General features: G+C 38.8%; 2 protein-coding genes across 4 annotated transcripts in view; one reads left to right on the top strand and one right to left on the bottom strand.

Moving 5' to 3' along the window:
• LOC124610593 (U3 small nucleolar RNA-associated protein 18 homolog) overlaps positions 1-6,454 on the bottom strand; it is a 95,898-nt gene extending 89,444 nt beyond the window's left edge. Inside the window, exons 1-2 of one of the 3 annotated variants that reach the window (XM_047140171.1) lie at positions 6,424-6,454; positions 6,259-6,337 (exon numbers count right to left, since the gene is read on the bottom strand). In XM_047140171.1, coding sequence (XP_046996127.1) covers positions 6,259-6,337; positions 6,424-6,439 — 95 coding nt within the window. In that variant the 5' untranslated portion in view covers positions 6,440-6,454. Of the gene's footprint in view, positions 1-4,481; positions 4,550-6,019; positions 6,043-6,258; positions 6,338-6,423 lie in introns of those variants that run through there. The other 2 variants (XM_047140173.1, XM_047140172.1) reach the window with 2 other exon arrangements.
• Positions 6,455-6,547: 93 nt separating this feature from the next.
• Positions 6,548-10,285, top strand: LOC124610629 (nucleoside diphosphate kinase A). Its single transcript, XM_047140174.1, has 4 exons — positions 6,548-6,798; positions 6,876-6,977; positions 9,868-9,980; positions 10,084-10,285. The coding sequence occupies exons 1-4, from the start codon at positions 6,622-6,624 to the stop codon at positions 10,202-10,204; spliced, it is 513 nt and encodes a 170-aa protein (XP_046996130.1). The 5' UTR covers positions 6,548-6,621; the 3' UTR covers positions 10,205-10,285.
• Positions 10,286-12,339: the final 2,054 nt, after the last annotated feature.

The following is a 12,339-nucleotide window of genomic DNA, read 5'->3' as shown; positions in this document are numbered from 1 at the left end:
CACACACACACACACACACACAAAAAAAAAATTTATAACCCTTTGACAAGCAAGAGAGTAAAAAATACACACAGAAAACATACTTGCCTGTGCCCTTACATGATGCTGGCTGGATGTCCAGTTGGCACCATGTAAGGACACCAGAGAGAGAGAGAGAGAGAGAGAGAGAGAGAGAGAGAGAGAGAGAGAGAGAGAGAGAGAGAGCATGTGAATCCGAAACCATTACATTCTACAATAACTTTCCTACAACAAAGACTGTCACTTCATTTCTTTGATTTCAACAATTTAAAGCCAAACTTTCACATACAACCTAACCTACAAAACAGTTCAGTCTGTCACAACTTCCATTTAATGCAAACAGTGCCAAGAGTGATGTGTCTGGCCAAAGCAGAATGACAATATGGTGATTTTGAAAAATGAAGGAACTGTATAACAGTTGCTTAATCCACAATCTTTTATTTTGTACATGACCGGTTTTTGAACACTTGAAGTTCCATTATTTATAGTAAAATAAATAAATAAAGAAGATTAGATGGATAGATCACATAACTAATGAGGAGGTATTGAACAGAATGGGGGAGAAGAGGAGTTTGTGGCACAACTTGACTAGAAGAGGGGATCGGTTGGTAGGACATGTTCTGAGGCATCAAGGGATCACCAATTTAGTATTGGAGGGCAGAGTGGAGGGTAAAAATCGTAGAGGGAGACCAAGAGATGAATACACTAAGCAGATTCATAAGGATGTAGGCTGCAGTACGTACTGGGAGATGAAGAAGCTTGCACAGGATAGAGTAGCATGGAGAGCTGCATCAAACCAGTCTCAGGACTGAAGACCACAACAACAACAAATAAATAAAACAAAATCACTTGATCACCTGAGGTTATCACCAACCCAATGTTGTCATGGAATCAAAGGTTCCGTGTCAAAAGGGAAAAAAGGCACAAAAAATTCCACGACAACCGTTTCCCTGTTCTGCATGACCAAGAACACAAACATAGTTTTCAGTTTGTGTTCCAGGTCATGCAGCAAAGGGAAATGAGTTTTTCTGTTTGTGTTCCCCATTACACAGCATGGGCCAATAACTGTTATGGAATTTTTGTCCCTTTCAGCCTTTTGATACGGAACATTTGGTTCTATTACAACATTGGAGTGAGATAACCTTAGATGATTAAGTGACTATCTTTTTACACCAGATGATGAAACTTAAGTGTTCCAAAACTGGTCTTGTACACAAGAAAAACCTGTAGATTAAGCAACAGTTCTGCAGTTTCTTGATTTTTCAAAATGGACCTGCATAGTTTCGGCTGCCCCATAAGAACAACTATCTGTACAAGATTGTGATCTTCAATATACTCAGCATCTTCACAATACATATGGAGAGCAAGACACGACCCAAAGAAAATAAACAAAACACACGAACCTCTGCAACTCCAGCTACCCATTACGGTGCTCATTATCCAGCAAATTCTAGGTTGGGAATGGTATAGTACTTCTCCAAGTCCGTGTTGATGGAGTTACCACCCTCATAGGCATTTTAAAGCTGCTGCCAAGCTCACCACTGGGGAGGAATCCGTGTACCTTACCTGCCTACATCTAGCGCATATCACAAGGTCAAAAGTGACATCATTAGTGAAGTGAATGCGGAAAACTACTTAGATATGATGGCCAGGTTGGCTGGCAAACTGGTCCAATTGTTAGTCTGCAACACTGATTTGATCTGGCATCAGCGTACCTTCCAGTGTCCCAAAACCAGGTAATTTTAACTTGCTATTCACAAATGTTACACACATTAACAAGTCAAATAAACCAAAACAATGAAAAGGTTATCTACACATAATAAAACAATGCCACAAGTGTGAGAATAAAAAGGATGAAACATATAACATAAAATGGAAAGAAAGGAAGAGCGGCTAAAAGCGGCCAGTCCGGCAAAAGGTGGATGACTGTCATTTGGGAGCCACAGTGACACTGAGGTGGGTCCTCGAGACAAAGTAGGTAACCATGAATTAGCCACGAATGTCCAATGCAGGATGTGTGCATGGAAGACTTCCACACATTCATAATCTCCTTAATAACATGCAGTTTGTTGTGCGTGCTGTTATGTCATTCTGTCTCCCAAAACCGGAAAACCCTGTGGGAGCACGTGATATGGCCACCAGCTCTGCAGTGAAAACTCTGCAGTCAACTGGCAAGGAGTGCTGCTCAAGTCTTCCATGAGCATATGCGAAGCCTACGAGACCATCAGCCATTGAGCCCTTGGTGTAAACCACTTCAGAGAGTGGCGGGGTTAACGGAGTCCTTGGCGCCATGCAAAAGGTCCAGACAAAGCTGCGGCCGAGGCGTACACCATGGAGGCATACATGAATGGACCGCAAGTAGAGATGGTAAAGGGAAGGACTCCAGCTCAGAGAGAAGGGACCGCATGCGAACAGCAATCGTTAGCCCCAATCTGTGCTGCCGACGTGTGAGATGGACTGCCGCGGGCGGGAAAAGGAGACGGTAATTCGGATGCTCAGGGGAACTATGAACGCGTGCTGTGTAACTGGTGAGCAGTTGCGCACGTCTGATCTGCAGTGGAGGGACACCAGCCTCCTCCAGTACACTGGTCACCGGACTCATCCTAAAAGCTCCTGTCACTAATCGAACCCCACAGTGGTGCACAGGGTCGAGTAAATGCAATGTTGAAGGTGCTGCTGAATCATAAACCACACTCCCATAGTCAATTCGGGATTGGACAAGGGCTTTGTAGAGCTACAGCAGCGTACAGCTATCTGCACCCCTATTGGTGTAGCTCAGGCAACTGAGGGCATTGAGGTGCTGCCAGCACTTCTGCTTAAGCTGACGAAGATGAGGGAGCCAAGTCAATCGAGCGTCGAAAACCAGTCCTAGGAACTGATATGACTCCACTACAGTGAGTGGATCGTCATTAAGGTATATATAGAAATGCAATAAGTAGTCGGTATCACAATGGTTGTTTAATGTCCAGTGAAATTGTAAATACAGATCTCCCAATTGTCCTAGAATATAAACTTCAAAATAGTCATATTATTTGCTGTGTGATCAATGTTTGAGTAGCCCCAATCATGTAGGTTTTCTGATGTCTCTCTCCCTGTTCCAATAATTCAGAAAAGTTAAGTTTGATTATTCATTAACTGAACAGATGCACAGATCATTACATTACATGAAATTCAAAGTGATACTTGATACTGATGGATAGAATCAGCAGCACTTGGTGTGTGTTTGCTGATAACACCATAGTATGCAGGTAAAGATCGTAGAAGGTTACAGGATGAGTTGGTCAAGATTTTTTATGGGTGCTTGCTATAAATGTAGAAAAAGTTAAGGTAGTGCAGACGGACAGCATAAACAATCCTGCTATGTTTGAATACAGTGTCAGTGGGGTGCACAGTCATGCCGATTAAATATCTATGCTTAACATTGCAAAGTTATATGAAAAGTAATGAGAATATAAGGACAGTAGCAGGAAAGGTGAATGGTTAACTTCGGCTTAGTAGGAAAGTTTTGGGAATGACCAAGTCTTGAATGTTTGGGATCCCCATCAGGTGTCAGTTAAAGGAAGGCACTGAAGCAATTCAGAAGCTTGCTGCTATATTTGTTACTGACAGGTCTGATCAACACATGAGTGTTATGGAGATGTTTTGTGAACTCAAACGAGAATCCCTGGAGGGAAGATTGCATTGTTTTTGCAACACAATGTTGAGAAAGTTTAAACAGAAATTTGCAGTTGACTGCAGAATGATTCTACTGGCTCCAACTAACATCTCACATAACAACTGCAAAGAATAGATTACAGAAATTAGGGCTTGTAAGGAGGCATACAGACAGTCCTTTCCTTTGTTCCATTTGCATGCATTTTTATCAGCATTGTATGTGAAGTGGAACATTAATGACATGTGTGACTGTGGTGTACATGGTACCCTCTGCCACACACCGAGTATTTATGTATGTATGTACGTATGTAGAATCAGTGAACAAAGACGTCACCTGAAATAATCAACAGTTTCTTTATAATATAAAATCATCTAAGGGAAGGCTACTAATGCACAGTGTTTTTCAAGAAACACTAACTAATGAATACAATTATTGGTATGAGTTTACGGACTACTGACATTGCAGCTTTGGTGCTAATAAAAGAAAAAATTATCCTTGAATTGTCTTGTTTGAATCTGAATTTCTTAAAACATGAATTAATATACACAAAATTAAAATTATTTTACGCCCTCAAAATATAATTTACTACCCAATTTAAAGGTTATATATAGTAGATGGAACTATTATACAAGCATAAAAAATATATCTGGGCTCAAGTGTGATGTTGCACCCCCTGAAAACTTGGTTTTGGAATCCGACTGATCTGTTGTGTAGCCTGAGGTCTAGGATAGGTTAGAAGGCAATAATTGGTTGTGAGTCAGAGTCAATGAATTTAAATGTCAAATGAAGGTTGTGGTAATAGACTGACCTGTGAAGTAACCTAATGTTTACATTCACACCAAATTTAACACACTTTTCCATATTAAATACATTTTTCCTCTAAGCACTAAAACTGCAAAGTCATTGTTTTCACAAAATACGGTGGAACATCTAAAAAAGATAAGCCTGTCTTCATGAAAAAACTTAATTTTGGATGCCAAAGTGCTTCACTAGGTAACAGTTCTGGAACCAAGGTGCCACTCAGCACTGGGCACATACGCAATTCAGTATCAAAGGTGAAAAAAGCAATAAGTGACCGAAAATGTCCCAGGACCTATAGATTTGTAGTCTGACGCTTATCCATCGTATTACTGAGCCACACAAAATTTATTTACATGTATAAAAATAACAAACAGCAGTGGGTACAATCATGCGCCCAACAAGTCTACTCACTGAACATTGTTTCCAATTGCAAGATAATGAAAGAAGAGGCAGTGGGTAGATTAAGATTATCAAGGATGATGCAGAAAGGTGTAGGTATGACATCAGCTGTAGCTTTTTTTTTTTTTTAAGTAACCACTAAAATACATCTTAAGCCATTTAGAAACACCAAGGGAAACCGAAACTTGGATGGTCCATGTAAACAAAGTTGACACTTGGAATGGTGGCTGATTGAGGCAACCATAAATGGCAAATGCCTCTACAGTTGGTCCCATATGCCACAGAGTCAAGCGTTAACTTAGTTTGTGTGGACAATATGATTTACTGCCATACATATTACAAGCTGTCACAGTATTTTTCAACAGTATATTGCATGATATAGTAAGGGTAAAACATCCTAAACAGAACTGCATTTATAAATAATAAAAAAAAATCTTTTATTACAAATGTGACTGAACAGATAAAATTGTAACTTATGGCATACAACTCCATTTGCAGTCTGTGTAATATGCGCAACAAAACGTATTATGCGATTTATTATTTATTTGCCATAGACCATTTGGTACAACAGCATCGGACATGAGAGAGCACATGCACACACAAAAAAACATTGACAAAATTGGATAGGATAAGGCTGTGATAGTGCAGGATGAGTACAAGATTAGCAATGTATAGTTATGTATGTACTAATGATGCCTTAGCCGGCACACCACAACTGTTTGGAAGCAAATAAATCAATTCAGTTTCTGCAGTTATGCGACATTTCAACAGCTTCCATTTTTTTCTTGTCTGAATTGTCTATCACCCACTTTTCACTTCCTTACTACACGACACGCCTGACAGAGGCTTTAGTTCCAAACACTCACTTTTATATTACATTCTCATCGTAATGAAACAACCCTCTAACAAAAGTTTGGTTTGAAAACCACGATGCCCTACTGCTTTTGCTTCCATCCAATATGTGCACAGTCTAACCGTCAGTTCGCCACATTACCAGAAAATTCGTGGTACAAACTGGGTTCGAATACTAACGTTCAGGATATGTGGCTGGACACTTTTACTTATGCAGATAAGAAATCACTTCCACTCAAAAGATACACGCACAAAATATTGCTTTAAGTGGCGGTGTCGAGTAGTGTTACACACCTAAACGCTCTTTATCCAAAACGCCTACAAACAGTCGGTACAAAACCTGAATATTTTATCATGAATTTTAGGAACACTAGTCTGAATAATTCCAATAGTACTCATATTCCTGCCAAGCGAAAACGATTCATATTTAATGGTCAGCGATTATTATATTAATTTGTTCTTATGTAAATAAACACTCTTAAATCAGAACATACGCAACTAATGATAATTCACAACAAACATTTTACACTCACCCGACAACTCTGACAACCTCCGTACCAGAGTTGATATCAAAAAATGTACACGAATCCAAAGATGATTGTACTATCGAAACTGCAATACCAATGTTGGAAAAAGTGACATCAACTTCAAAAATATTTTGAGATTATGTATGAAAAGGAAAATAAAGGCAAACTTACTACAGTTGTCACTCATACGCTAAGATTTGTGACCAACTCAAGACCTTCTTTCTAAATTGCACTGGATATGTCTCCATTCACCCGAGTCCAAATTTTCTAATATCTGTGACCGCACAGTAGTTCCCACCGGAACCTCATAAAACCCAGTACATTTTACCGGCTTCCTTCTCTGTCTCCTGAGTTCCTCGTGGACGTCGTATGGTTATTTGTACTGTTCTGTATATCTTCTCCCTATTTTCCAAAGCAATGGCAGCAAACAAGGAACGTACATTTATTATGGTGAAACCAGATGGTGTTCAACGAAATCTTGTTGGTGAAATAATAAAACGATTTGAAGCTAAAGGTTTTAAACTAGTAGCGATGAAGTTTGTATTGGTAAGTTACTATGATAGTTACTAAAAACATATTTTCCTCGTATACGTATGTTACATTGATCAAATTTCCATTCGTAGCCGTCGGAAGACCTGCTAAAGAAACATTATGCTGAACACATTGGGAGACCTTTCTTCGCTGGACTGGTAAAATACATGTCTTCTGGCCCAGTTGTAGCAATGGTAAGTAAAAACGTTAATCTAATGGATCCCAAGAATAAAAGTATATGGAATTTTAAATAGCGATGTGTTAAATATGTGGTGTATTAGAAAATACCACGTGGCGTTAATTATTTGCGACTTCTGTCAAGAACGTTTCGGGTTTCACTTGTGCTATCGTCAGCACTTCAACAGTTTGTGAATACTGAACCAGTGCAGACTCTCTGAATAAATAATAGGTTTTTTTCCCTTTGATGGCCAGCTCTAGATCAGTGTACGTACCATTGCAACACACATTTGACAGATATTGACTGGTTACCAGTTGTAGTCTGGGATGCATTCTGCCATTCTATGGAACAATTCAGAAACAGTGGGGTCTCTCAACCGTAGTTTTCCGTTGATTCCCCATAAACCATCTCTGGCATTTTCCTCCATTCAGGGACTGCCGCAGTCGTTTCCCTTCAGCCGAAAGGGCAAGTTTCATCATTTGAAATGCTTCTCATATGGACAAGACACAGAGTATTCCTTTTTCTCTGTTGTGGAATGGTTTTACAGTGTAGTATACCTCCCCCCTTTCCCCGTGAAATGTTGATTCTGGTACCGGATTGATCTATAGTACCTGATGTCTTCATTCACAGCAGATTTAGGGCCTAACTTGTTTTTAACAACTAAAATTGCAATGTAAATTTAAAAAAAAAAAAAAAAAAAAAAAAAAAAAAAAAAAAAACATTAGGTAATGAGTTTTGATGGATATTATCACAAGTTAAGAAAAAATGCAATATGGTACTCTTCTACCGTTGTTGCAGTCTACCGTTACTTATTGGAAAACTCATCATTCACTCCTTAAATACACATCCTTCTCTAAAATACCTGTCTTCAAAAAACGCACTGGACACTCTCTGCTGTGCAGTTGGAATGCACACTGTTGTAACGAGATGCACTCACTATATATAAATCATTACCTTATTTTATAAATTTTATTCAGCTGTAAGCACAGCTAAATGACTGGTAAGACATATAAAAATCAACTGGTTATCACTTACTCCTCGAATGTAGCATGTGGATTTGTATACTGTAGCTATTCTGGACCTTAAAATACACATAGAATACATGTTAGTGTAGCTGTGCATCGAAAGTATACTTTAATTGATAAAAGTATTAGGACATTTTAGTGCTTTCATTGTGGTCAAACCTCAGATATGTGCCGTGCTTGGAAGAAGCGCTGTAAATGACACCCGTGCTTGGAAGAAGCGCTGTAAATGACACAAATTAACTTTCTTCAAGCCACATTGACATATAAATCTGCTCAAATCACACCACCATGAAATTGTTGAATGGATGATATGGCAAAAAGAACAATTAGACATCAGATTAAGGAACATAAAGAACTGGAATTACTAAAAATCTGCAATGCTAAAATCAAACATGCTCTTCGCATGCTATGCAACATGTAGCCTTGGTGTGGAGAGAAAACAAACTTGTGAATATAAAAATGTCTGTTGCTAAAGCTTGAGTAAATTGAAGTTACATCCCACTATAAATTTTATGTTGTGCCTAATTTGCTTTTTCCGCACTTCCCTGTGTTTTTAAAATTTGAAGCAGTATAAAGTGAGGGAGAACTAAAATACAGAAGGGTAGCTCTTATTTCACATTAGCTAATATTCTGGTAAATGGAAATGAAGGTGAATCTTTCAGGCAAGAGCAGTAGTGCAAAACATCCTCAGTGTACAGGGAAATCTAACATAGCAACATCTTTACTACTTACAAATATTAGGCTGTCCGAATTACCATATTAATTTGCTGTTTGACCTCTTAACATAATGGTATGACATTTAAAGGATGGGGTCTAGAAATAGTTTGTTTTTTTTTTTTTTTTTTTTTTTTTTTTTTTCCCCCCCCCCCCCCACACACCCTCAAACCATACGCTAGAACTATGAAGTTTAATGGAACAGGAATGCTAAGTCACATTTATGCACAAAACATGTGAAGCCCTGACACCACTTCATTACTCTGATTCATCTTGACATGTTAGTACAAAAGAAACTATCTGCAACAGAGGAAACTAAAAACTATAGCTGATACATTTTTGTGTAAAGTTACACAGCAAAGACAGTTCCCCTGCCATTGGATAAAAACTTGATAATTTCACAATTGATCAGTATTTCTGTGAGCTGATATTGACTTAAATGGTAAAAACTTTTCTGAAACAGAAATTTTAAATTCTTGTTCACTCTACAAGCAGGGACAATGTTGTGGGTATTGTAACTTGAATTCTCAGGCATGCAATAGACTAGCTTGAATCAGCTTTTTTTAAACTCGTTTAGCAAGGATTTTCATTCTTTTTACTGTGAAACAACAAATAAGTTCTGAAGTAGTATAATTAAACTACTACTAGAAAAACGTGTGGGAGTAAAGGGAGGGATAATTGCAACAAAGAACTGTACTGTGGCTTGTATATTTTCCATTTCATTGATATTTTCAGCATGTCCCACACTATTTTTAAATGGTGATATTCACATTGATATGTTTCTGAATGTTTGAAGGTAACTTAGTCTCTTGATGCTCACTTGGGTGGGTTATGGTAGCAGAGTTAATGCTTTCGTGTCTTAATCTTCAACTGTGATTTGATGGTGTAAAGATTGTAGGTAGAGTTAATAGTTTTTATTGGTGTGCTCAGACAACAATTGCAAGATTAACAGGATAGGGTGTGTTGAAAATAACAATTGTGGAAATTGTGATGAGCAATGTTGCATTGTACAAGGTCTAGGTTAGGTTGTAGGGTCACACTTGCACACTGCCTTTGTACACGTACACACCATTAGCTTGTATGTAAATGAAGAATTGTAATTCTGTTACATGTATTGACTGTTCAAGCATAATCTTTAAACTAAAAGTACTTTTAAATGTTTCACAGGTCTGGGAAGGACTGAATGTTGTCAAGACGGGGCGTTTCATGATGGGTACAACTAATCCGGCTGATTCAGCACCAGGTACCATTAGGGGTGACTTCTGCATTCAAGTGGGAAGGTAAATTATACACACAGAACAATGTGGTACATAACACCTAATTAAACTATGTAGTGTTGATTATACCATGCTGAACTTGTATCTGATTTTGTTCTTTCTGCAGGAACATCATACACGGTTCAGATTCAGTGGAGTCAGCACAGAAGGAAATAGGCCTCTGGTTTGAGTCAAAGGAATTGGTTGCTTGGCAGCCAGCAACTCAGGCATGGATCTATGAAGACTAATTGAATCTTATATACTGTGTACATTCCAGTTACACAAAATGCGCCATTTATGTGATAATAAATTTTTCAAAAAAAGTGTAATAATGCATTTATAATAGTGTAGATTACCCCCCCTAAATCTGCTTCAAATTGCCCTAGTAAATTATTTTAACTTAAGAATCTATAAATACAGGCTCACAATTAGTCTGCAATTACTAGTTGCTGAAAGGTGATATGGAAAACAAATGGATAGGGAAATCTGTAAGAGTATTGGTGTAGAGGATAAAAGGGAAATACGGAAGCGTCCGATCCCGCCCGTCTGCTTTGACCCATGACGTCACAAATATGGCAGAAACAAAAACACACACACACTTTCCAGAAGAAGCCTAATGACACTAACGGGACAAGTGCGGGAAATGAGGTGTTTTGGGTGGGGGGCAAACTAAATATAAACAAATTTAGACGCCTTGCGTAGCTACAACGTGTAAGTGAAGACAGCCATGCGTGAATACCCACCCACCTCCCCAGGGGTCGTAACCCCTGCAACCCACAGAAGATAAAGATGCTTCAGTAGCTGACTAGTGTTTTTTGTCTTTTTTAAAAAAAAAATCTCACGGGATAGAATGAACAGATCGGAAAGATAAATATAATAAACTAAAACAGAAATTCGAGGAAACAGATAATTAAAATAAGTAATAAGTGTTTCTAAATAAAAAAAATCTCAAGAGATAGAATGAACAGATCAGAAAAGTAAATAAAATAAGATAAAACAGAACTGGAGACAGCCACACTCCAACCAAACTCCGTGCCATCATGACGTCACACACGACAACACCCTTATGTCACGGGTCAAAGCCGACGCGTGGGATCGGACGCTTCTGTCGACCCGGATAAAGGTATCTTCACAAGAACCAAAGAAACATCTCTGGATGTAACAGTATCTGCCTTCACAAACATTGCCAAGTACATTCATTTGTATCTACAAATAAACAAGAATGTTGCACTTGTTCCAAGCACTGAAAACTTGATAGGTTGGGAAAAAGTTAAATGTGAACGGAAATAACATTTTTATTTAATGCGTCATGGCAGATAGTTCATACCATCTGTCACTAGGACATGGAGGGAACGGATGGATTATAGGTGGAGAAACGAGTGTTTGGTGACATTGTTATTTGTCAATGAATTTCTGTGTCCTTTGATTCTCATGAATGTACATACTTGTTCCCCATGATTCAAAGGACTGAGTGTCTGATAATGTGCTCTGGGCTCATTTGTGTGGAATAGCCAAACATGTTGTCATGGGAAACTCCCCATTGCACCCTCTCCCCCCCCCCCCCCCCCCCCCCCCCACACACACACTCCTCCATTCCCAGATTTAGTGGTGAGGGCCCAGTAGACAGCTCATCAAAAACCGAACACAGGTGAAGCATTAATACAGGAAGATTATTTACTGGACTGTGAAAAAAAAGGCAGAATAGAAACAGTGAAGTCAAAAGAACAAAGTGAGATATAGAGCAGCTGGGAACAGAAATGGTGATGTGGGTAAGTGGTTAGTGTTGGGTTAGCACACGGGTGTGCAGGGTTCAAATCTCTATCGTTCAAATTTTCTTTTCGCCTTATTCAAATTTGTGTCTGTTGTGTTGTAACATGCTTCAACAATGAGGTGTAAGGCAGACCTATAATGAAAGTTGACTCTGCACAACTACTCGATTAGGAGCCGAAAGGAAATGGCTTTTGTATGGGAAATGCAAATGTTTGATGCAAAGGCGACACATGCCCCGAATCCTCCACTGGAAAACATGTCTGGTGTCATACATGACATCGACAGCACGTGTGTCAATGAGATAGTAACCTCTTATTGACACACCTAAACTGGTGAGTGGGTGGGATATGCCTCCTCGCCCAGTATAAGTGTTCATGTGAATGTGATCACTCCGAAGGAAATGATGAAAACCTAATGTTTGTCACATAAGCTGCAACAAATTAATGCCACAGTTTCACAATCACACAGTTTCTGTGCTCTGTCAAAATGTGTTTCTAACTTTTTAAGTTGTTTTGAAAGTATTAACTCTTGAACTCTTGTAACATAGTTCACATGTGTTGTTTTCATTTATGTGAGAAGCCTGTGGTACCTTGTTTGCTGTCTATTCATCACA

The sequence above is a fragment of the Schistocerca americana genome, chromosome 1, assembly GCF_021461395.2.
Source record: "Schistocerca americana isolate TAMUIC-IGC-003095 chromosome 1, iqSchAmer2.1, whole genome shotgun sequence".
NCBI classification, from domain to species: Eukaryota; Metazoa; Arthropoda; class Insecta; order Orthoptera; family Acrididae; genus Schistocerca; species Schistocerca americana.
Note: the sequence above shows the minus strand (reverse complement) of the source record. Positions and strands in the feature narration are given on the sequence as shown.

What these genes read in the sequence shown, in the direction of transcription:
- LOC124610629 (XM_047140174.1), top strand. Translation starts at nt 6,622, where the DNA reads ATGGTTATTTGTACTGTTCTGTATATCTTCTCCCTATTTTCCAAAGCA. An exon ending in TAGCGATGAAGTTTGTATTG is followed by an intron (nt 6,799 to 6,875) that starts GTAAGTTACTAT and finishes TTCCATTCGTAG; the next exon opens with CCGTCGGAAGACCTGCTAAA. An exon ending in CTGGCCCAGTTGTAGCAATG is followed by an intron (nt 6,978 to 9,867) that starts GTAAGTAAAAAC and finishes AATGTTTCACAG; the next exon opens with GTCTGGGAAGGACTGAATGT.